The 22,003-nt window shown below is 44.3% G+C and overlaps 1 protein-coding gene across 1 annotated transcript in view; it reads left to right on the forward strand.

Annotated features, from left to right (window-relative positions):
- Positions 1 to 22,003, forward strand: part of INTS9 (integrator complex subunit 9) — a 95,556-nt gene that overhangs the window by 62,306 nt on the left and 11,247 nt on the right. Inside the window, 6 exon segments of the mRNA XM_080673903.1 lie at positions 3,273 to 3,393; positions 4,379 to 4,513; positions 14,151 to 14,262; positions 15,516 to 15,696; positions 17,144 to 17,204; positions 20,942 to 21,113. Of these exon segments, the coding sequence (XP_080530029.1) occupies positions 3,273 to 3,393; positions 4,379 to 4,513; positions 14,151 to 14,262; positions 15,516 to 15,696; positions 17,144 to 17,204; positions 20,942 to 21,113 (782 nt within the window).

Below are 22,003 nucleotides of genomic sequence, written 5' to 3' on the forward strand. Positions count from 1 at the left end.
TGGCACAGTCATTCATTTACATATTGTCGATGGCATTACATGGCCAAGTTGAATAATTTGACAGAGACTGTATGTGCTCTGCAAAGTTTAAAGTATCTGTGGCCCTTCAGAGAAGATGTTTGCTGACCCCCCCCCATCTAGAAAATCAAGAACTTCAATTCTGGTTTTTAAAAAAATTTCCCCCCTTATTTTTTTAGATTCTTTCATTTTTTGTGTTCTTTCTGGAACTCTTTTTATTTAGATGTTGAACTTCCTGAATTGTCACTCAAATTATTTTCTCTTTTCCATCTCTGTTTTTGTTTGTTCTTTTGCTTGGAATATTCTTTTAACTTTATTTCTCAATCTTTCTATGAGTTTTTTATTTTTGCTATCATATTTTTTATTTTGGTATAAATTTTTCTATTTTTTATATTTACCTTTTTATTATAAAACACAAAAAACACACAAAATTAATATTTATCATTAATAAATTATTATAAAGCCACCACCCTTATAAGCACTACTCAAGTTGAGAAATACTGGTAGAAAATTTTCAGTTAATTCAAAAGCCCCTCTCTGCCCCAATATAATCACAACCCACTCTATCTGATGTAGCAGGATGCTTAAGACTCCTCTTCTACATTACCTGCCCCAAATCTGGAGTCACCCATTTCTCCAAGAAACTCTGGATTCTTGAAATGGGAAATGAAATTTTCATTCTCATTCTGGTTGCTAGCAGTGCTCATTGCTACTGAATTGGTCATTGTTTGTAGGCCTTTTCGGAGGACAGGTCATATATATTTTCCTTTCTATTTATTGTCAGAACATATAGCCTTATATAGTATCCTCTCTTCCTTTTAGCCTTCATTTGGTCTTCCACAAATAACTGTATATTTTATATATTTAATGCTCACTACCAACCCATGTATTTCTGTCAGCATTTTGGTTGTCTGAAACTCATTCTTCAGAAGATCTCTCAGAATGGGGTTACAAGAACAATGTACCCGAGTTCTCGCGGGTTAATATTTCTTTATCTGTGCTCTGTGACCTGGAAAGTCAGTTTTGATAGATGTATAATTCTCAGCTTGCATTTTCTTTCTCTGAGTGTCTTAAATAAGTTAACTCTGTTTTCTTCTAGTAAAGCATTACTGTTGAAAACACAAGTAGAATCTAATTTTTTTTTCCTTATAAGTCATTTGCTCTTTTAACCTATACACCCAAAGTTTTATATAGTCTAAATGTTTTCTCCGAATATATCTGATGTGAGTTTTTCTGGGTCAGTATTCTCAGGTATGTAGCATGTTCTTCCAGTATGTAGTTTCAAACCTCCTTTTAGGTTACCAATCATGGTTTTTGGTATTTGTTCTGTTCCCTTGCTTGGATTTCTATCAGGGGCTCCCATTGTCTGTATGTTACATCTTCTCGCCTGTCTTCAGGCCACATTGCCACTTTTTTCTTCAAATTCTTATCTCTCCATTTCTTGTTGGTGTTTATTTTTTTTCTTCCTATATATTACTTAACAGTATTATTTGTTGTGTTTATTCACTCTTGTGTATCTATTAGTTTAGTCTTCATTTCTGATTTTTTATTACTTCTAATTATTTATTGAGTTGCCACATCATTTTAAAGCTTTTCTAATTTTTCATTTATATGGCTCTTTCACATCTTGTATAATTTTTAAAAAATATATTTTTATTGGTTTCAGAGAGGAAAGGAGAAGGAGAGAGAGAGAAACATCAATGATGAGAGATAATTGTTAATGGGCTACCTCCCGCATTCCCCCTACTGGGGATCAAGCCTGCAACCCAGGCACTAGTATATAAACTTTTGCTTAAAAATACTGCCTTCGGTGGTTGAGGGTTTCTCCTTGTCCTGACTCTCACTTTTACTCTCTCCTGGGAATGACCTCTGGGATATGCATGGGAGGGGAAGGGACAATTGCTGAGCTGTATGGGATAGGTGAGGAGAACTGGAAGGTTCTATTTCTTAATCAGTTGTGTGGTTTTTTTAAATAAATCCTCTTGTTTTTAGGCCCATCTTCAACTTTATTTCCAGACGTACCTACTGTTTTCAATTGCTGAGCTTTTTGTGGGTTCTGTGGTATAAATTAAGTTACTTGAATTGAACTTTCCTGGGTCTGCTAAGACAGTTACCATTTGTCCTATTTTTTACTTTCCAGAATGCAGTTGCTATTGTCTCTTCTCTGTTTCTCTTTGTCTTGAGGGTGCATGAGTGCATGCGTGTCTGTGTGTCTATGTGTGTATATGACCGTGTGTGTGTTTGTGTGTCTGTGTGTGTGTGTGTGTGTGTGTGTGTGTGAAGCCCTTTACTGTTAGTGCTCAGGGATATTTCAGGAGAGAGCAGAGCTAACGCACACATTCAGTTCATCAGAAGTCTCTTCCTCTGTATTGTCCTGAGACTCTCAGGGAAGTCACTTTTCAGGTCTGTTCTTGCTTATGTTAGAGCAAGTGATAAAATGTATTTCTAATGACCCATTTTGTTTGTTTGCTTATTTTAATGGATGTTCCTGAGGCTGGTCTGAAAGATCACAAATCACGTTTTACTTTCCTCTTTTATGCCAAGCCTCATCTGCGTTTAACCAGGCCCATTTCTATTGCTTTGCTGGCCCATGAGTAAAGTTTACTTCATTTATCTTTTGTGAACATTTATCTTATGTGAGATGCCATCTCACAAGTAAGATGCTAAGTAAGATGTATGTGGTAAGCCCTAGAATAACTACTAAGGAAATAACTTTAAAAAAGGGTGGGGGGGTACGAAAGAAGAAGCTACATCCAAAAATATTCACTTACTATCTTATTTTAAAAAATAGTAAAGGAAAAATAGATGAAGAAAAAGACATGAGACATAGAAAAAAATTAAATTGGCAGACATAAACCATCTATATCAATAATATTAAATGTAAATGGCTTAAACAAGTCAGTCAAATAACATCAGACTGAATAAAAAGTAAAAAAGATCCAGCTATATGCTGGATGAACAAAATTAAGAACGGAAAAACAATAGAAAAAAATCCATGACACCAAAAGTTGGTTCTTTGAAAGGGTCAACAAAACTGGCATACCTTTAGCTAGATTGACCAAGAAAAAAAAGAGAAGACTTAAATTACTGGAGCCAGAGATGAAAGAGAGGACAGTTCGACCAAGAGAAAGAAAAAAGATCACAATTCCATGGACAGTTATCTGCCAGTAAGTTGGACAACTTAGACAAAATGAACAAAGTACTTGAAAGGAACCTCTAGAACCTAAAGAACTGGCATTGTGATGCATTTACAGGCTGCTGCCCTCTCCTCTCAAGGACGCAGTGGAAGTATCAACCTGGAGAAGATGCTATACAATGCAAGAGGTGAACTCCGCCCTGAGTAAAATCCAGCTGGTGGGATATTCTCAGAAAATTGTGAGTGTTGATATGATCTTAAGTGATTAAGAATGCTTTCTATTCATACTGGTTTTATGGTAGGATCCCATAGTTCCCTTTATAAGCCATTTGATCACTAATTATGTACTTGTGCACGCTGAAGACAGAACAGTGTCTGTCCCTTTCCTCCATCCCTCCCAGGTTCTTACTGGGCTCCTTCCTAACCCTTGCATTCCCCATCACTGGCTGCATTTGATTGGCCAGCATGTAATAAGTCAAGAGAAAGAAAGGCATGTCATTCTGTTCACTTTAGGACAGATTTTGGACAAGTGAAACAGGAAACAGGGAGAATAAAGGGATCAAGAAGCAACTTGGCAAGTATAACTTTTTTTTTTTTTAAATATATTTTATTGATTTTTTTTTATAGAGAGGAAGGGAGAGGAATAGAGAGTTAGAAACATCGATGAGAGAGAAACATCGATCAGTTGCCTCCTGCACACCTCCCACTGGGGATGTGCCCACAACCAAGGTACATGCCCTTGACCGGAATCGAACCTGGGACCCTTCAGTCCGCAGGCCGACGCTCTATCCACTGAGCCAAACCGATCAGGGCCAAGTATAACTTTTGAGCTCTGACCTGATAAGGTTCCCATTCCTATCAACTTATGCCCAGAGTCATTCGGTATAGAACAACCATGAGAATAACAACCTGTAAAGAAAAAGAAACTGAAGTATTTGTCTCTTTGGTTTATTTGGTAATATATCCGCTCTGCCTTTCACTGAGTGAGGCCTGAGTGCCTGGTGCCATGTGGATGCACCGAAACTCTCTGAAAGGTGACAAGTCAAAACGATGGGGTTGCTTTCTGTGTCTGCCACATGGATCTTTGTTTTACTTCAGACTTTCTGGTTTACTTTGAAGTCGTTTCTGAGTGGAGAAGGCTGTTTCTGCTGTTTTCTCCTACAGACTTGCCTGCATGACTGCATTGCTGAAAGCTCATCACTTCTTCCTGCGGTTCTTTTCCAGGAGCTGTTTGGTGCGGTCCAGGTGACTCCGCTCAGCTCCGGCTATGCCCTTGGAAGCTCCAACTGGATTATCCAGTCCCATTATGAGAAGGTGTCTTACGTCTCAGGATCCTCCTTGCTTACCACACACCCACAGGTAACTCTGGATTCTCATTTAACAACTCAGGTTTTTGGTTACTTAAGCCAAATTTAGACTATCATCAGCAGTGTTTTATCTTCCTAATTTTGGTTTTATAGACACTTTCTTTAAATCATATTAAGAACACTTAACATGAGAGCTACCCTCTTAATAAAATTTTTTAATATTTTTTTATTGATTTTAGAGAGAAGGGGAGAAGGAGAGAGAAATAGAAACATCAATGATGAGAGAGAATCACTGATTGAATGCCTTCTGCACAATCCCTACCAGGGATTGAGCCCACAACTCAGACATGTGCCCTCACTGGGAATTGAACCGGCAACCTCCTAGTGCAGCCGTGGGCAAACTACGGGCCGCGGGCCGGATCCAGCCCGTTCGGCTGTTCTATCCGGCCCACGGAGCCGAAAGAGCGGAGGGTTCTCTTGCTCTCCCCTCCGCTCCTTTACTTTGAATTTATATTAGTTCACACAAAGACTCCATCCATACTTTTGTTTCAGCCCTCCGGTCCAGTTTAAGAACCTATTGTGGCCCTCAAGTCAAAAAGTTTGCCCACCCCTATCCTAGTGCAAGGATCGACATTCAACCACTGAGCACCTCAGCCAGGCTAAATTTTTAAGTGTGGAAGACATTACTCTTGACTGTAGATACAGTGTTGTACAGCAGCTCTCTAGAGTTTACTCATCCTGCTGCACTGAAACCTGATGTTCTACACATACACTTTATCAAAGTTAGATTATTCATGTCCCACATTTAAATCTCAGAGTCCTCTGTAAGATCCTGTTGCCTCTAAAGCCACCTCTAGGATTCTGAGATTTCCCAGCACTTCTAATCATAGCCTGATGTGGAAGAGAGATGGTCACTTGTTTACTCAGCAGATATTAATTATTTAACATTATTAAGGACCTACTATGTGTCCAGCACTCCTCTAGGTGTGAGAGTCAGTGGTGACCCATAGGCAGAGTCCTTGCTCATGGATCTGAGTTCTGTGGATGTATGGAGAGAGTATGGGGTGCTGAAAATAAATTAGCAAAGTAATTTCAGGTTGTGATATAAATACTGAAAGCAACAAAGTAAGGTTGTGTGTAGAGTGATAGAGACTAGTTTAACTTGGATAGTCAGAGAAAGCTTCCGGGGAGGATCTGTTGGAACTGAGACCTGAAGAAATGAGCCGCATAAAGCAGTGAGCGCGAAGTCTCAGAGAGACGACAGATGAAGGGCCCCCACAGCAGGAGCAGCGCAGAAACCACTCTGAGTGCAGCACACTGGGTATGGTCAGCAGAGATGACAGAGATTACAGAGGCCGGGTCGTGTAGGGCTCGGCAGGCCATCGTGAGAAATTTGGATTTTATTGTCATGTGTAGAGGGAAGCTATTGGAAGGTTTTAAGTTGGTCATTCACCAACAGTCATTTTGGCAATAAGCTAAGTACATAAACTTTGTTACAAATGCATTAGTTATTCCATTTTAGGTGTTTGTAAATAATTTATTATTCATTTTGTAAATGGATTTATTATTCATTTTATAAATCCTGGTACTTTCCATGTTTGTAAAGGAGGGCAGGGGATGTTATTAGATAGCAGGTGGATGGATGAATGAATGAATGGGTGGATAGGTAGATAACTTGGAGAAGTTCAAATCCCTCTTTAATATGGGGGAAAGAAGGGCTGCTGTAAGTCTAGAACTATAGGATGCTCCTGAGCTGCTACTCTGCATTGTTTTTTTGTTATACCTTCTTTTATAATCAAGTTTCATCTCAAGGTCTTGCGGGGACAAGTTGTCATTTTTTCCTATAGCTAGCAGAATTCTGGGCCTTTCCCGCTTATTGAAATCAAAAGCCCATCAATGTCATCTTAACCTGCTTCATTGAATCAAATTTTCTTATTGGCAGCTTCTATCATTCCTGATCTCTTCCTCCAGGAAAGAGAAAGATTACTTGGCTGCCAACTCTTCCTATTTGTCCTGCTTACATCAAAGCCTTTACAGTATTATTGATGTAATTTCCAGTAAATTATTCTTATAAGGTTCGTAAATTTAAAGGGAAAATAAGGTTTTGAAAGTAATGAGTATCATACTTAAGTAATTAATTTTAATTCCTAACTGGCAGCCAGTATTGTATGTAAAAAAGAAAATAAATTAGATTTTCTTTTACCCGAATAATGGAATTCTAAGGGATAAGAAAAGTTTTGGTCTGAGAAAACTTGTTAGTATACTTCAAAAGTCAGCAAACTATGGCCCATGGACCAAATTTGAACCCTCACAAACCTGTTTTTGTAAATAATGTTTTGTTGGACTACAGCCACACCCATATGTTTATGGGTTGTTAGCGGATGCTTACACACCATTATGACAGTTAAACTTTAAACTTTACACAAAGAGGCCAGCCACTGGTATACCTGAGTGGAACCCTCACTAGCAAAGAAAGAATATAGCAGGCTGTCCTAGTAATCTAATAAGCACAGGGGAATGCGGCTTTGGGTTAAGCCTGAGGCAGTAAGGATGGAAAGATAAGTTCAAGAAAACATTGGCAGTTCTTTAATTCAACAAACATATATTGAATGCTCACTGTCTCTGGAGATTTCATGCTTGGAGGACATAGAGAATGGTTATAATGACACTAATCTAGGTGTCAAGGAGGAGTTATACGATCTCCCTATTTCCTTTATGCAGAAAATTCTTAATCATTTTATAAATTAGTTCTTCCTATGGTTGATTATTTTTTCTCTTTATGGAACTTCAAGTATATAGATAGTGACACTTTTATGTTTTCATCTCTCTTTCCTTTTATATTTCCCATCTTCTTATTGAAGCCTCCTGAAAAAAATTCCTCTTGATCCCCCAGCTCATGAATTCCTTCTTTGGCTGTATCCATACTGCTCTTCAACGTATGTGCTGAGTTTTTTATTTCAACAAGTATATTTTCATACACAGTATTTCCAAATATTTTTCTTGATACTTAGTCATTTTTATTTTACTTACTTGTTTTTATATTATTTGTGTGTGGACTTTTTAATGCATATCCTACTCTTCTGTGTTCTAATTTGCCACGTGGGGTGGGTTTGCAGCTTATTGTGTTTAGTAGGTGTTGTGTTCCTCAGTGGTCCTGTGCTGTTTCCCTGTGAGCTCTCACTACTTGCCCCACAGGAAGATCCTCTGCTCCAGAATTTGTCTGCCTGGCTTGTTTCCCACTGGTTAGCCTTGGAGTGTGAGGGACAAGCCAGGGCTGTAGGTCTGCCTGCACCTCTTGTGAACGCTCATCCTCCATCCTGGTATTTTCTTCCTCACAGTATGTGGGAGCAGCCACAGTGTGCCAACAGTAGCATAGACGAGAGAAAAGGGGACAAGGTGTTCTTTTCCCAACCTCTACTCTCCCGCAGTGCCCAGGCCTCTGTGGCTCTTGCCATTTTGTCCCTATTCCAGAACCCATGGTTTCCCCGAGAATTTATTCTAGTTCTTTACTCTCTCAAAATTTGTCAGGTTCTCTTACATCTAAGCTGTCCCTCCGTTCAGATTCTAAATGGGAGCCAGCAGCTGTTGTGCTCACTGTCTTTGTCTTGTCAGGACGCACAGTGGACTTTTTGTTTTGTTTTAAAATAATATCATTGCCTTATATTTCTTATTAGAGCATTATCTTTAGTGTAGTAATTTTGGAAAACTTAGAAACCTCAGAGAAAAAATAAAAATTGTAATCTTAATCAAAAGAAATAACTATTTACAGCCTGCTTTTCTGCTCTTTCTGATTTAACTATTTAATGAATTTTTTTAGGTTATTAGTATTCCACCACAGGGTGTTTGATATTGCCTGGTAGTCCATCATATGGGTATGCAATAAAATGTTTAACTTTTATCACTGTTGGACATTAAAGGTGTTTTTTTTGTTTGTTTGTTTTTCACTGAAAATTATCTACACCAAATAGATGTACAGTGTGCCCAGAAAGAGGGTATAGGACATTGTATAGAAACAATAATACTAATAGAACAAAACAAACAGTAACTGTTGGCTAGATCCCATAAGTGCATTAGCTAGAGCTAGAGCACTTTTGGTTATTAGAGCCAACGCCTTTTTGGCCTTAGAAATCAAATTAATGGATTTGCTTGTGGGTTGTGAACCTATATTTGAACACCAGTTTTTCTCTTATAATGGTTTGAAAAGGCAATTTAACACTCATTATTTCAATAGCTTCCTGGCTATTTTGCCTGACTTCCCAGCAGGACTTGAGTTTTAGGTGTGAAAATCACCAGCGTAATAGAGCAAAGGCTACAAATACCTGGAGTGGGGAGCTACAGAATTCCTGGTTGGTTTTAGAAACTGAGCTAGTCCAGGACACTGGTACAGGCTAAGGCTTGAAGCATGGAAAATTGTAGTGTGTGGCATATTTTATTGGTGGTGTTGCTCTTGGTAGTGCTTTGGTGTGTTTAAGGTGTTGATCTTTTTCTGAAAGGGACCTGAAAAGGCGTTCATCCCTCCACTTCAGCCCTCCTGGCCTTGAGGACTCTCCCACACCTTGGTCTCTAGACTGGAACAAATTTGAGAGACCAACTCAGCCAATTACAAGGCTGTTTCTTTTTTCTCCCATCCAAGAAGGATAGGTCAGAATAAACCCATTTGCTCTCCCTCCGCTCAATACTTGCACCTTGCCAAAACTGGACGTACTGTTGTGTCCTTGTTCTTTTAAATCATTGCACCTCTTAAATTTCCCTTTGACTACGTCTCTGACATTTTGGAGTCATCTTAAAGTCTTGCTTTCTCCGTTGTCCTATGTGTCTGACCCATTCCCAAATGTCGGTTTTTTCTAGTGTTGTGTAGATCTGCTTCCTCCATCTCAACTGCCGTGAGACTACAGTGCTTTTCGCTTTATGTCTGAACTGTTGTGGGGCTTTCAGCGTGTCCGCTCTCTATTTAGTCTCGCCCGCCTCCTTTAGGTATTGTCTATAATTATTGTAACCAAATGTCTTCTCATGCTTCAGACTGTTGACTCCTTATTGCCCACCTACCGGTCTTCGTGATTCTGACCGTTTTGGCCCTTTACCAGTTACACTTTCTCTCTTTCTACTAATCTCTTTCCTCAGCCCCAAAGTAGACGTTCCATTCCAGCCAAGTCAGGTGCTTTGGCATCTCTAGGTTGCCCTCCCCACCTTCCTGACTTCCCGTGTAGCATTTCCCAGGATGCAATGCTCTTGCCTTGCCTGTCAGACTGTGTGCTTTTTTCATGGGCTCATTTATTCAACAAATGTTAATTTAGTATTTGCTGTGTGCCAGGCATTTTGCTAGGCAGTGGAGATTCACAGTCCTTGCCCTCAGCTTCATAGTCCTTTGGGGACGCGGACAGGTAAATAGGCAGTTACAATCCAGTGTGACTGGTGCTGGGATAGAAAGAGTTGGAGGCCATGGGGCATGTGTAGGAAGGACATCTTGGTGTGAGGGAGGGAAGGGGTGTCACGGAGAGGTTCCAAAGGCAGCGACCTGGGCTGTCTTAAGTTCCTTGGCGAAAGAAGGAAGAAAAACTTTAACCAAACTCCATCTGCCAAAAAGCATACACAAGCGACTTCCATGGCTGCGTAGCTCTCTGGTCCGCATTCCTCCTGGCATTCATGTACTCAATGCTAGCTCTCTTGATATTTGCATTATTTCTTCTATGGCTTTTTGAAAAATCCTCTTTTCTGATTATACATACATGTTTTCTCTTCAACTTAACTGTAAGCTTCTAGGACCAAAAAACTGGGTCTTCTTTTTCTCATGTCCTGTGCAAGTGTTCAGTGAAAATTACCCGGCAGAGGACTGACATGATAGCCACAGCATCCGTGGGCTTAGGGTTTTTCAAAATTTTATTCTACAAGATCGATTATAATTGTCAACTTTATAAGGCATTTTTATTTGAGTCTTGTACACAATGGAATTTCCTGTTCTTGTGTGTTTGAACAAAATGTTATCATTTGAAGTGCCCAGTGCATGGCCGTTGATAGCAGCCAGTGTATACATTTGTCCTTCGGTGGGACCTGGAGACGGTGGTGGTTTGGAGAGGTTCACTAAAAGCCTTGTCAGCCTACTTCCTCACAGCAGTACTGGCCGTCAGCAAGAAACATCTCCGACTTATAGAGCTAAAATAAGGAGCATCTAAATGGAGTCCCAGCTTCCGCATCTGGCCTGACATGGGGTATTTCATAACTTCCAACTCGGTGGAATTATAGTTGTAGAACTGCTTTTTGGTTTTTGTTTGTTTTAAGTTACAACTGAGCTGTGTGATAATTTTCTTTTTTTATTATTTTCTTTTTTCCCCCATCACCATTTATCCCCTCTATGCTCTCTTCCACCTCCCCCCTCCCCCCTGCTCAGTCACCACACTGTTGTCCATGAGGTCTCTCTTTTTTTTTTCTTTTTTGCTTGCCTTCCCCCCCAAGCACCCACCACCACCACCACCACCAGAGCTGTCTGCCTACTTTCTTTCTATGAGTCTGTCTCTGCTGCTCAGTGGTTAGAGCACCATCCCTTTATACAAATGCTTTTGTTTATTTTTTCATTATGGTCATTTAATTTTCAAAGGAAGGCAGTGCTGATGGCTGAGGTTCAGAGATAATGTTTTCAGTGCCAGAATTTGTTCTTCATTATATGTTTTCATTTAGACCCGTGGTTCTTAACTTTTTGGGGTCATGGCCCATAAGACAATCCAACTAACTCTAGAGAAATGTACATAGGCACACACAGAATTGTATATGCGATTTCAGGGGGTGCTGCAGCCTCTGAATTTCCCCATCTCCCATCAGCCTGTGAATCATGATTGGCTTGTTCAAATAAGACCCATATAAAATTCTTACCATCTTAAGCTGAAAATACTGCCCAACGAAACTTGGTCCCTTTTGTCACCGTTCCAGTTTCCTTGTGTTTGATGCATGATAGTTAACATTCCCAGGCTCATTACACATGTGCTACTAAACCACTGGACTCTACCCCACCTTCCTTCCTTCTCTAGAAACAGTGGGTGCATTTGTATTTGTTGGAGAAGCACAAATAGACAGGTCAAGTCTTCCCAAGCAGCAGAAAAGCTCTTACACACATTAGCATAATCTGCAAATAGGAATTAGAAGCTATCCTATATATGGCTGCCCCCATGTGGACAAAAGATGGCCGCCACAAGATGGCCAGCAGGGGAGGGCAGTTAGGAGGGACCAGGCCTGCAAGGGAGGGCAGTTGTGGGCGATCAAGTCTGCAGGGGACAGTAGTTAGGGGTGACCAGGCCAGTAGAGGAGGGAAGTTGGGGGCGACCGGGCCTGCAGGGAAGAGCAGTTGGGGGACCAGGCCTGCAGGGAAGGGCAATTGGGGGGGACCCAGGCCTGTAGGGGAGGACAGGTGGGGGAGACCAGGCCTGCAGGGGAGGGCAGTTAGGAGCGACCAGGCCATCGGGGGAGGGCAGTTGGGGGTGATTAGGCCGGCGGGGGGCAGTGAGGGGCGACTAGGCCAGCAGGGGAGGCAGTAAGGGGTGACCAAGGTGGCTGGGGGAGAGGCAGTTGGGGGCGACCTGGCCGGCAACGGGGGGCAGTTAAGGGTGAACAGGCAGGCAGGGGGGCGGGGGCAGTTAGGGGTGATCAGGCCAGCACGCAGAGGCAGTAAGGGGTGATCAGGCCGGCAGGGGGGCAGTTAGGCAGGCAGGCTGGTGAGTGATTAGGAGCCAGCAGTCCAGGATTATGAGAGGGATGTCTGACTGCCAGTTTAGGCCCAATCCCTGGGATCAGGCCTCAACCAGCAGTTGGACATTCCCCAAGGGGTCCTGGATTGGAGAGGGTGCAGGCTGGGCTGAGGGGACCCTCCGGTGCATGAATTTCGTGCACTGGGCCTCTAGTTCAGTATAATTGTCATAACCATGTTTTTTCTATATTCTTATTAAAGAAATGTTTTTCAGCTTATAAAGCAGCTTATATAACAACAGTCATATTATTTAAAAAATAATGAATCCTGCCCTAACTGGTTTGGCTCAGTGGATAGAGTGTCGGCCTGCGGACTGAAAGGTCTCAGGTTTGATTCCGGTCAAGGGCATGTACCTTGGTTGCGGGCACATCCCCAGTAGGAGGTGTGTAGGAGGCAGCTGATAAATGTTTCTCTCCCATCGATGTTTCTAACTCTCTATTCCTCTCCCTTCCTCTCTGTAAAAAATCAATAAAATACATTTTAAAAAAAATAATGAATCCCATATACCCATGCTTATATGAAATGCTAAAGGAAAATACATCAAAAGGCACATGTACTCAAGAGATAACAGTGCAGATGGTGGGTCTTTGCTGTACTACAATTTGGAATTTTATTTTTTTTATTGGGAAATCTGGGTGGAATAGAGAAAGGAGGGATGAGGCCTCTTAGTAATCTGTGTTTCTGGCTTTTTTTCTTCTAACATTCCGATGAGTATGTTAAATGAAACCGAGGAAAAGGTGTGTTACAAAATGAAAACACTTATGAGCTCTCCAGCAGCTCAGTCATGGAATCATTTTCGTTGCCAGTTTGAATACTGATGTAATTAAGGAAAAAAATAAAAAATTCAAATTGTGCCAGGTGAAAATAAAAATACAACAGCCTGCCCTGGCTCAGTTTGTTGGGCATCGTCCCATGCACCAAAAGGTCATTGGTTCGATTCATAGTCAGGGCACATGCCTGGTAGGGGGTGTGCAGGAGGCAGCAGATCCATGTTTCGCTCTCACATCAATGTTTCTCTTTCTCTCCCTCTCCCTTCCTCTCTCTAAAAGTCAATAAAAATATTTTTTTAAAAAAACATCCTGAGGATCACATAACAGTGCACCATTAGACTTCATAATTCACAGGAATATCATGAATATTATCATGAGACTCCCAGAAATCAGTGAAGGGAAATGGGTAAAGAAATATGCCCATTTTACAAGAAACCCAGCTCCAAGCCTTGGCTGAGGCCATGTGGCTAGTAATGGAATTGGAAGGAAGTCACATGTTTCTAATTCCTAATCCATGTTCTTTCTGGTTCCTCTACCACTGAGACATAGGGAAAATCACCTCTACTCCTGGAGTCCCAACTTGCGCATTTTCATAAAAACACTGATTCCAGGTGCTCGCAGAGTTGCTTTGAGAATCACATTACACAGTCTAGTCGTTCTCAAGGCATGATCCCCACACCAGCCCAGGAGCACCTCCTGGGAGCTTGTTAGCAATGCACATCCTCTGGCCCATCAGACCTGCATCAGAAGCCCTGGGGCGGGGCCCACAGTCCCCGGTTCAGCCAACTCTGCAGGTGATTCTGATGCACCTCAAGTTTGAGACCCCCACCCCCATGGGAAATGTGAGATCATATTGTGAAAAGAGCAAAAAGCATTATAGAAATGGGCTGTTTTTCATTGAAGTAAAATTTAGACAGAGTGAAACCCTAAGATCTTAAGTGTGCAATGCTGTGAACTTTGATATCATGTGCTCAGCACCTCATAGAGCTCGCTCACGCCTCCTCCATCCCCATCAGTCCCCATACTCCATGGGCAACCACTGTTTGGTGACAGACTTCAACAGGGGAAGTAAGAGGACTTGGTGATGAGTTGGACATAGAAAGAGCAATGTGATATTCTCTTTTTCCTTTATATTTGTAGGTAACATCCCTTTTTAAATTACTAAGTGTGGCTCTCTGATTTTTCAGCCCATGGACCAGGCGTCTCTCAAAAACAGCGATGTTCTCGTCCTGACAGGCCTCACCCAGATTCCCACCGCCAACCCGGACGGCATGGTGGGCGAGTTCTTCAGCAACCTGGGTATGTGCGCCACCTGGCTGACACGTGAAGTTTGTGTTTCAGTACCTTGCTTCTGTAGTATTTTGCCCCTTCCTTCCTATTCACGCCCTCAGATGCCCCCTTTTAAGGCCTTTCCCCATTTACTCTCACCCTTTTTGCTCATCCACTCGTCAACAAAAGCAATTCTAGGCAACCTCAGTCTGACGGTACGGTAAAAATAGTTGTTATAATGGTAAATTCGAATTTTTAGCATGCTATACAACAGGTACTCAGCATTCTCTCACTTGTTTATATAGAAAATTCTTAGTTCAGCTTCTTGCTTCAGGGTGGGATTTGGTGTTGGAGCAGGGGTCCAGTAACCACTGGCTTCGAGATCAAGGAGGCCACTTGTTAAAAATGCAAATGAGGGGGTCCTACCACGGACCTAGTACGCCCGGCTCTGCAGAAGGGGGGCCAAAAGAAAAGTTGAGTTTTCAGCATGTTCTGGCTATTTTCCTACAAACTAAGGCTTTAAAACCACTGATCCAGTTCCCTCCTCTCGCATAGGCAGTGAGGACACTGAGTCCTGCAGCCTGTGGCAGAGGCAGGACTGGGGCCAGCCCTCTTGAGCTCCACCCGCTGGTTGGTTTTCCCATGGTACCAACTCTCGTAACAGCCGGTCAGCCAGTGCTCAGGGTACCGCTGTGCGCTTCAGTCTGTTCTGAAATCCCAACAAAAAACAAACTTGAGAGGACACTTAGCTTTTTTTAAAGCCAGTTATAGCTTCTAATATGATTACACGCTGAAGTTGCAATTCCTCATTTGATAGTTGGAATAAAGTAGGGAGCATTGTCTCACAAACATTCATGAAAGAAAATGCCACTAAAATGAGTCGAGCGGAAAAACGTGGCCTATTTTGTTATAGGTCACTCAGCAGGGGTCAGAGACTGAACAAAGACAAACCCAGCAGCGTTTTGAGCTGGAGCTACAAAGAGGAGCTTGGAGGGTCTTCTGTCCTGAAGCTCAGCTTCCCTTGGTAACCTTTAAACTCCAACCCTCGATTGCACGTCCTGTTCCTGGGACTGAGACGTTGACTGAGGCCTCGCTGCTCGCCAGCCCGGGGCTCCCCGCTCTGGTCCTGGCCGTCAAGAGAAGCAGACTATCCTAGACGTGCAGTGGGTTGTACCCACAGAAGTAGGAAAATGAAAGAAATCCAGATATTACATGTTCCATTCTACTTTTATAAAACTGTTCTTCTGATACTCTCGTTTTCCTCCTGGCTTCAACTTCCCCAGCACTGACCGTCCGGAACGGAGGAAACGTGTTGGTCCCCTGCTACCCGTCGGGGGTGATCTACGACCTCCTGGAGTGCCTATACCAGTACATCGACTCGGCCGGCCTCTCCAGCATCCCCTTCTACTTCATCTCCCCCGTGGCTAACAGCTCCCTCGAGTTTTCCCAGATCTTTGCTGAATGGTATGTCTGTGTTCTCTCTGAGTTCTACTTTGAGGCAGTACATTCAAGCAGTAAGAACAGAAACGAGCCTACTGCTTCCCACGGTACTAGGAGACTTCCCTTCTGTGGCTTTCCCGTGTCTGTGATGTGAAGCTGTGCTAAGGAAGGCCAAGTCTGTTACAGGGCTAGCTGCCAGAAGAGTAGCTAGGAAGGGAGGAAGGACGAAAGATAAAGACTTAATTTAGCCAGCACTTTCCAGATTAGTAACAAAAATGCTATCATTTATCTTCTCACATGCTGCCATCTGCCTGTTGTTACAAAGTAAAATTGCATTCTAGAAGCGAAAAAGATGTTAAAGCCCAAGCTCATGTTGTCTACACTTCTAATACCAAATCTGAAAGAAAAACTATATATTTTCATTTTAATAGCATGACATTTGACAAAATTAAGTTTTATTACAGCAGGACATTGATCAAACGTAGGGAGAGTAAATTACAGAACAGTATGACGTCCGTGAACCTTTTTAGGAGTACTTAGATGCCTGTTTGGACCTAACTCACCTTGGCCAAAAGAAGGGCGGGATGGAGGAAACAGATCCGCTTTCACCGGACACGCAGCAGTGCCTTAGGGTGGTGTATCCCAGCATTCAGGGCTGTGAAAACACATGCCTAGAGTGTGCTTAATCCCTGCTGGTGGTGTGGTGGCCTCAGGACACAGTGTGCTACTACGTTTCTCATGAACAAGGAATGTGTGCCTCCTCTGTGTCACATCTCACGCTGCCCGCAGCCCTTCTCAGGACTCTCTCCGCCCCTCTTAGTTGTGGGGGATCTTTTTTCTGTGTGCACACGCAGACAGGCTTCTCCTTCCCATGCACGTCATTCATGTCTGCGGTGGGATTGAGACACTTACTCCCCAGCTTGAGTTGCCTGTGCAGCGTAGTGGCTGTGACAAACAGAAAGTTGTGTCTCTGCAAAGGGTATGTCAGTTTCCCCTCGATACTGCTCTCCCGTGCAATACGGAGTCCCGGATTGGATCAAAAGGACAGAGCGGGACAACTGGTGAAATCCCTGTCAAGTCTGGAATTTGGCTCGTTGTGATGTACTGATGTTAATGTTTTAGTTTAACAAATTCATCATGGTTGTGCATGATACTAACATCAGGGACAGTGGGTGAAGGGAATATGAGGAGCTCGACTATCTTCGCAACTTTTCTGTAAATCTAAGATTATTTCAAAATAACAAGGTTTCTTCTTAAAAAAAATGTATGAAGGAATTTCAAAGGTTAGAAAAGTGCTTAAAAGAGTTTTCTGTCCTGAGTGCTCTCTAGACGCTGGATTTTATTCTGTAGATGCTGAGATTCACTGCAGGACATTTTTACTTGTGCTTATTACTTATTCACTGCTACCACTAGGTGGCACCAACGAGCCTGTGTGCCCAGCTGACTGGCTTATCCGCTTTTCCTCTTTAAGGCTTTGTCACAACAAGCAGACGAAGGTGTACCTCCCAGAACCACCTTTTCCTCATGCAGAGGTAAGAAAATGGTCTATGGGATCAGAGCAAGAAAGAACTGGAGGTGAATGGACATGGGTGGAGATAGCAGGCCATCAGACAAAAATGAAATCCTTTCGTAAACTCGCCGCCCTTTGTTTCCCATATGATGACAGGGAGGGACTCTAACTCCAGGACCATTACTTTCTCTTACTAACATTGCATTACCAGTGTGCATTCACTCTTCATAGCCTGCCTGTGTTCCGCTGACTGCGCGAGGAATTCTATTATCTACTACTAAAATGTTTGCATAACAGATTTTTTATTGTAAAGTCTTTCCAGTTATGTTAATCATAGATGTGAAGTTTTAATGATGAAAATGATAACATACCAGTTTAAAAAATTGGAGGTCAAAAGTTACAAACCTCCAGTTATAAACAAATGAGTCACGGCGATGTCATGTGCCACATGGTGACCAGAGTTAATGCTTGAAAGCTGCTAAGAGAGCAGATCTTAAATGTCCTCATCACAAGGGGAAAATTGTGTAACTACAGTGACAGATGTCAGCTAGACGTACTGTGGTGATCATTTTGTGATATACACACAACCAAAGGATGATGTTGCACACCTGGAAGTAATGTTACTTGTCAATTATACCTCAGTTTTTAAAAAACAGGAAAATTTCCTTCCCACAGGATGGATGTGTGTTTCTATGTAGCTGTGTGCCCATTTTTGTTTCAGTTTTTTTTCTTCCACCAAACATTGTGTCACCGGCATTTTCCTGTGTGCCTCATATCATGATTATTGCGGCCTAATCTGGCGTATCGTATGCACATACTATAATGTTCTTAACCATATTCTCTATCACACAATAGAGTTACTCCCAATTTTTTGTTTTATGTATGTGTGTGTGTGTGTTTTATGTTTATATATCCTATCAAATAAAGAGGGAATATGCTAATTGACCATCACTCCATCACAAAGATGGCTGCACCCACAGCTGAGGCCAAGTTCCCATAAGGAGCCTTAACGAGCAATCAGCAGGGATCTGAGGCTACGCCCTCCCCCGCCCCCATGGGGCTTGACAGGGGACCTCAGGCCACATCCCCCACTTGGCAGGGTTTGACAGAGGACTTCAGACCGTGCCCCCCACCCCGGCACCAGGCCAGGGGACCTCAGACCGCATCCCCCACCTGGCGGGGCTTGACAGGGGACCTAAGGCTGTGCCCCCCACCCCAGCACCAGGCCAGGGGACCTGAGGCTGCACCCCCCTGCCTGGCTGGGCTTGACAGGGGACCTCAGGCCATGCCCTCCACCCAGTGGGGCTTGACAGGGGACCTCAAGGTGCACCCCCAGTGCTGGGTCAGGGGAAGTCAGGCCACTCCCCCCACCAGGTGAGGCTTGACAGGGGACTTCAGGCCACGCCCCCCACCCCAGCACCAGGCCAGGGGACCTCCGACAGTACTCCCTGCCTGGCGGGGCTTGACGGGGGACCTCAGACCATGCCCCCTGCCCCAGCACTGGGCCAGGGGACCTGAGGCTGCGCCCCCCTGCCTGGCTGGGCTTGACAGAGGACCTCAGGCTGTGCCCCCCACCCAGCGGGGCTTGACAGGGGACCTCAGGCTGTGCCCCCCACCCAGCAGGGCTTGACAGGGGACCTCAGGCCATGCCCTCCGCTCAGCAGGGCTTGACAGGGGAACTCAAGGTGCACCCCCAGTGCTGTGTTGGGGGAACTCAGGCTGTGCCCCCCACCCAGCGGGACTTGACGGGGAACCTAAGGCTGTGCCCCCCTGCTGGTGGGGCTTGATGGGGGACCTGAGGTTGCGCCCCCCTCCCAGTGCTAGGCCGGGGGACCTGAGGCTGCACCCCCCCACACACCTGGCAGGGCTTGATGGAGGACCTCAGGCCATGCCCCCCGCCCTGGTATGGGCTGGGGGACCTCAGGCCATGCCTCCCATCCTGGCGCTGGGCCAGGGGACCTGAGGCTATGCCCCTCGCCAGGCAGGGCTTGACAAGGGTAGGACTGGCCGGGTCTGGATCTAGCCAAATGGGCGGGGTGGGGGGGGGGGCCGCACGCAGGTGGGTCTGTGTCTCACGCAATTTTGAGGCGCATGTGGGTGGGCAGGGACTTGACTCTGGGTCCCATGGTGCGCCCCAGACTCTGACAGGAGGAAGGTTTTCATATACATTTTACTAATTTTCTTTCATCTCTGACACTTCTATTATAGAGAAAGGGCAAATAGCAATATTAAATTATTTCCTCTAATCCCCTTTTAATGTGCACGAATTTCATGCACCAGGCCACTAGTATTATATAAAATTTAAAGATGTTTACATTGGCATAAGCACCTTAGGGAACTGGCGGTACCGCCAGAGCACACGGTAATTCCGGATGGTCAGATGCAGTAGTCCCTGGACAGGTAGGTCTGAGCAGCAAAACAAGAGATGAATTTATCTTAGTCCTGCGCATTGATCAGGAGAATTGCAGGAACTCTAGGTGATGCCTGGAAAATGACTCAAGTTACGTGCAAAGACCTGCTATTCTTAGAGGCCCATTCATCTCCTTGACATGTCTGGATACAGAAGACTTATTTGTCTTTTAGACGGCCACTCACCCATTTAACGGGGGCGGGCAATGATCATGGCCCGCTAGGTTATAGAAAGAATGTCAGTTTTCTTTGTAACTTGGGAGGAAAGTGCGAGTTCAGAGCTTGCTCCCTACTGTGCATGTCCCATCAGAGCACGTGACACCCGATGAGTTTCCAGACCCTCTTCTGCATGAGGGGTTGCTTCAGGATTAAACCGTACCAAGGGTCATTCCATTACCCATTCAACAGCATCTCCGGATGATATTCCCTTTGGCTTAGTGGACACCTAGGGTCTCTGACGTCTGGGTTTTTGTGATCTGATCTTTTGATTCTGGAGTGGGGAGGTGGGGCAGGGTCAAGGCAGCAGGCAGTGTCTGCGTAGAGTCCTAAGATGCCAGCTGTGGCGGTGGCTGTATATGGTGTTGCCTTGGGTCGGCCTGACGTTGGGAGGGTATTATCAAGTATTGGGCTGGAAGGGAGACCTTTTTGGTTCCAAATATAAATGCTTGAGACAGGTTTGGGGCTGTGCACGGTCTGCCTCTTACTTAGCTCTCTGTGCGATGCGGATGTCACAGCTCCCAGGCTTCTAAGAGCCAGTTTGGCCTTGGTCTTTATAAAGCTGCCACAGTAACTTACAGCTCAAGAGGAGGTCCTGTGGGTAAATAGTGGCTCTTGTGGGAGGTGTTTATTGGTGGCAGAACTTGGTGAATCACATGTTTTGGGAAGGTAGCCTGGTACCAGGGACTGTGGGCCAGGGCTCCGAGTGTCAGAAAGCTCTAAAGCAGGGGTGGGGAACCTTTTTCCTGCCAAGGGCCATTTGGATATTTATGACATCATTCGCAGGCCGTACAAAATTACCAACTTAAAAATTAGCCTGCTGTATTTGGTCAAACATTTCATTAACTCACCCCTAATGCCTTGGCAGGGCCAGACCAAATGATTTTGTGGGCCTTACACGGCCCGAGGGCCAGACGTTCCCACCCTTGCTATAAAGGAAGACAGGACTACATCAGCCTAACAACCTGAAAAGCTTCCATTGATTGAAAGAGTTACATTGTAGATTTAAAAAACGTTAATCTCTGGCAAATTATAATGAGATTCTTTTGTATTTTTAATTTACTTCTGGTCACCCTCCCATATTGTGGCCTCCCTTCCACCCAGACAGGCTAACGTTTTATATATCGATTCTAGCTCATTCAGACCAACAAGCTGAAGCACTACCCCAGCATCCACGGCGACTTCAGCAACGATTTCAGGCAGCCGTGCGTGGTGTTCACTGGGCACCCTTCCCTCCGGTTTGGGGACGTGGTCCATTTCATGGAGCTCTGGGGGAAGTCCAGTCTCAACACTGTCATATTCACAGGTGAGTCACGCCCTGCCCTTTCCGCTGGGACCTTCACTGAGCATACCTACCAAGTAGAGACCCAGGGGCAATTTTGTTGTTGTTAATCCTCACCAGAGGCTTTTTTTTCCATTGATTTTTAGAGAGAGGTGGGGGGGGGAGGGGGAGAGACAGAGAGAGAGAAACATCTGGGAGAGAGAGACACATTGATTGGTTGTCTCCTGCACAAGCTCCAACCAGGGCCGGGATCGGGCCTGCAACTGAGATACATGCCCTTGACCGGAACTGAACCTGGGACCGTTTGGTGTACGGGACGACAGTCCAACTAACTGAGCCACACAGTCAGGGCCAGAGACCGTTTTTAAAATAAGGCATAAGTAGCCCTGACCGGTTTGGTTCAGTGGATAGAGCGTCGGCCTGCGGACTGAAAGGTCCCGGGTTCAATTCCGGTCAAGGGCATGTACCTTGGTTGCGGGCACATCCCCAGTGGGGGGTGTGCAGGAGGCAGCTGATCGATGTTTTTCTCTCATCGATGTTTCTGGCTCTCTGTCCCTCTCCCTTCCTCTCTGTAGAAAATCAATAGAATATGTTTTAAAAAAAAAAAAATAAGGCGTAAGTATGAACACTCTTTTGTCATGCATATTAAAGGAAAAAAAAACCACAAGGGAAAGAGTCAGACAGAGCAAAAGGTCTTGTTAAATACCTGTTAGACAAAGCTTTTGCATCCGTGTTTGTAGCTTTTCCCCGGAGACAGGTTTCCCTCACTGCTGTGGGAGGGCTGTGTAAACTGCTTCAGGAACGGCGGGAGTCCTGGTCGCCTTGTTCACCTGCAGGCTCGTTTCCTGAACTGGCTCTTTCTGCTTTGGTGACGGTTTGCTCTGGCTTGCATTGCAGGGTTTTTTCTGGAGAAT

This window comes from Plecotus auritus (genome assembly GCF_963455305.1).
Source record: "Plecotus auritus genome assembly, chromosome: 6".
Taxonomy (NCBI): domain Eukaryota; kingdom Metazoa; phylum Chordata; class Mammalia; order Chiroptera; family Vespertilionidae; genus Plecotus; species Plecotus auritus.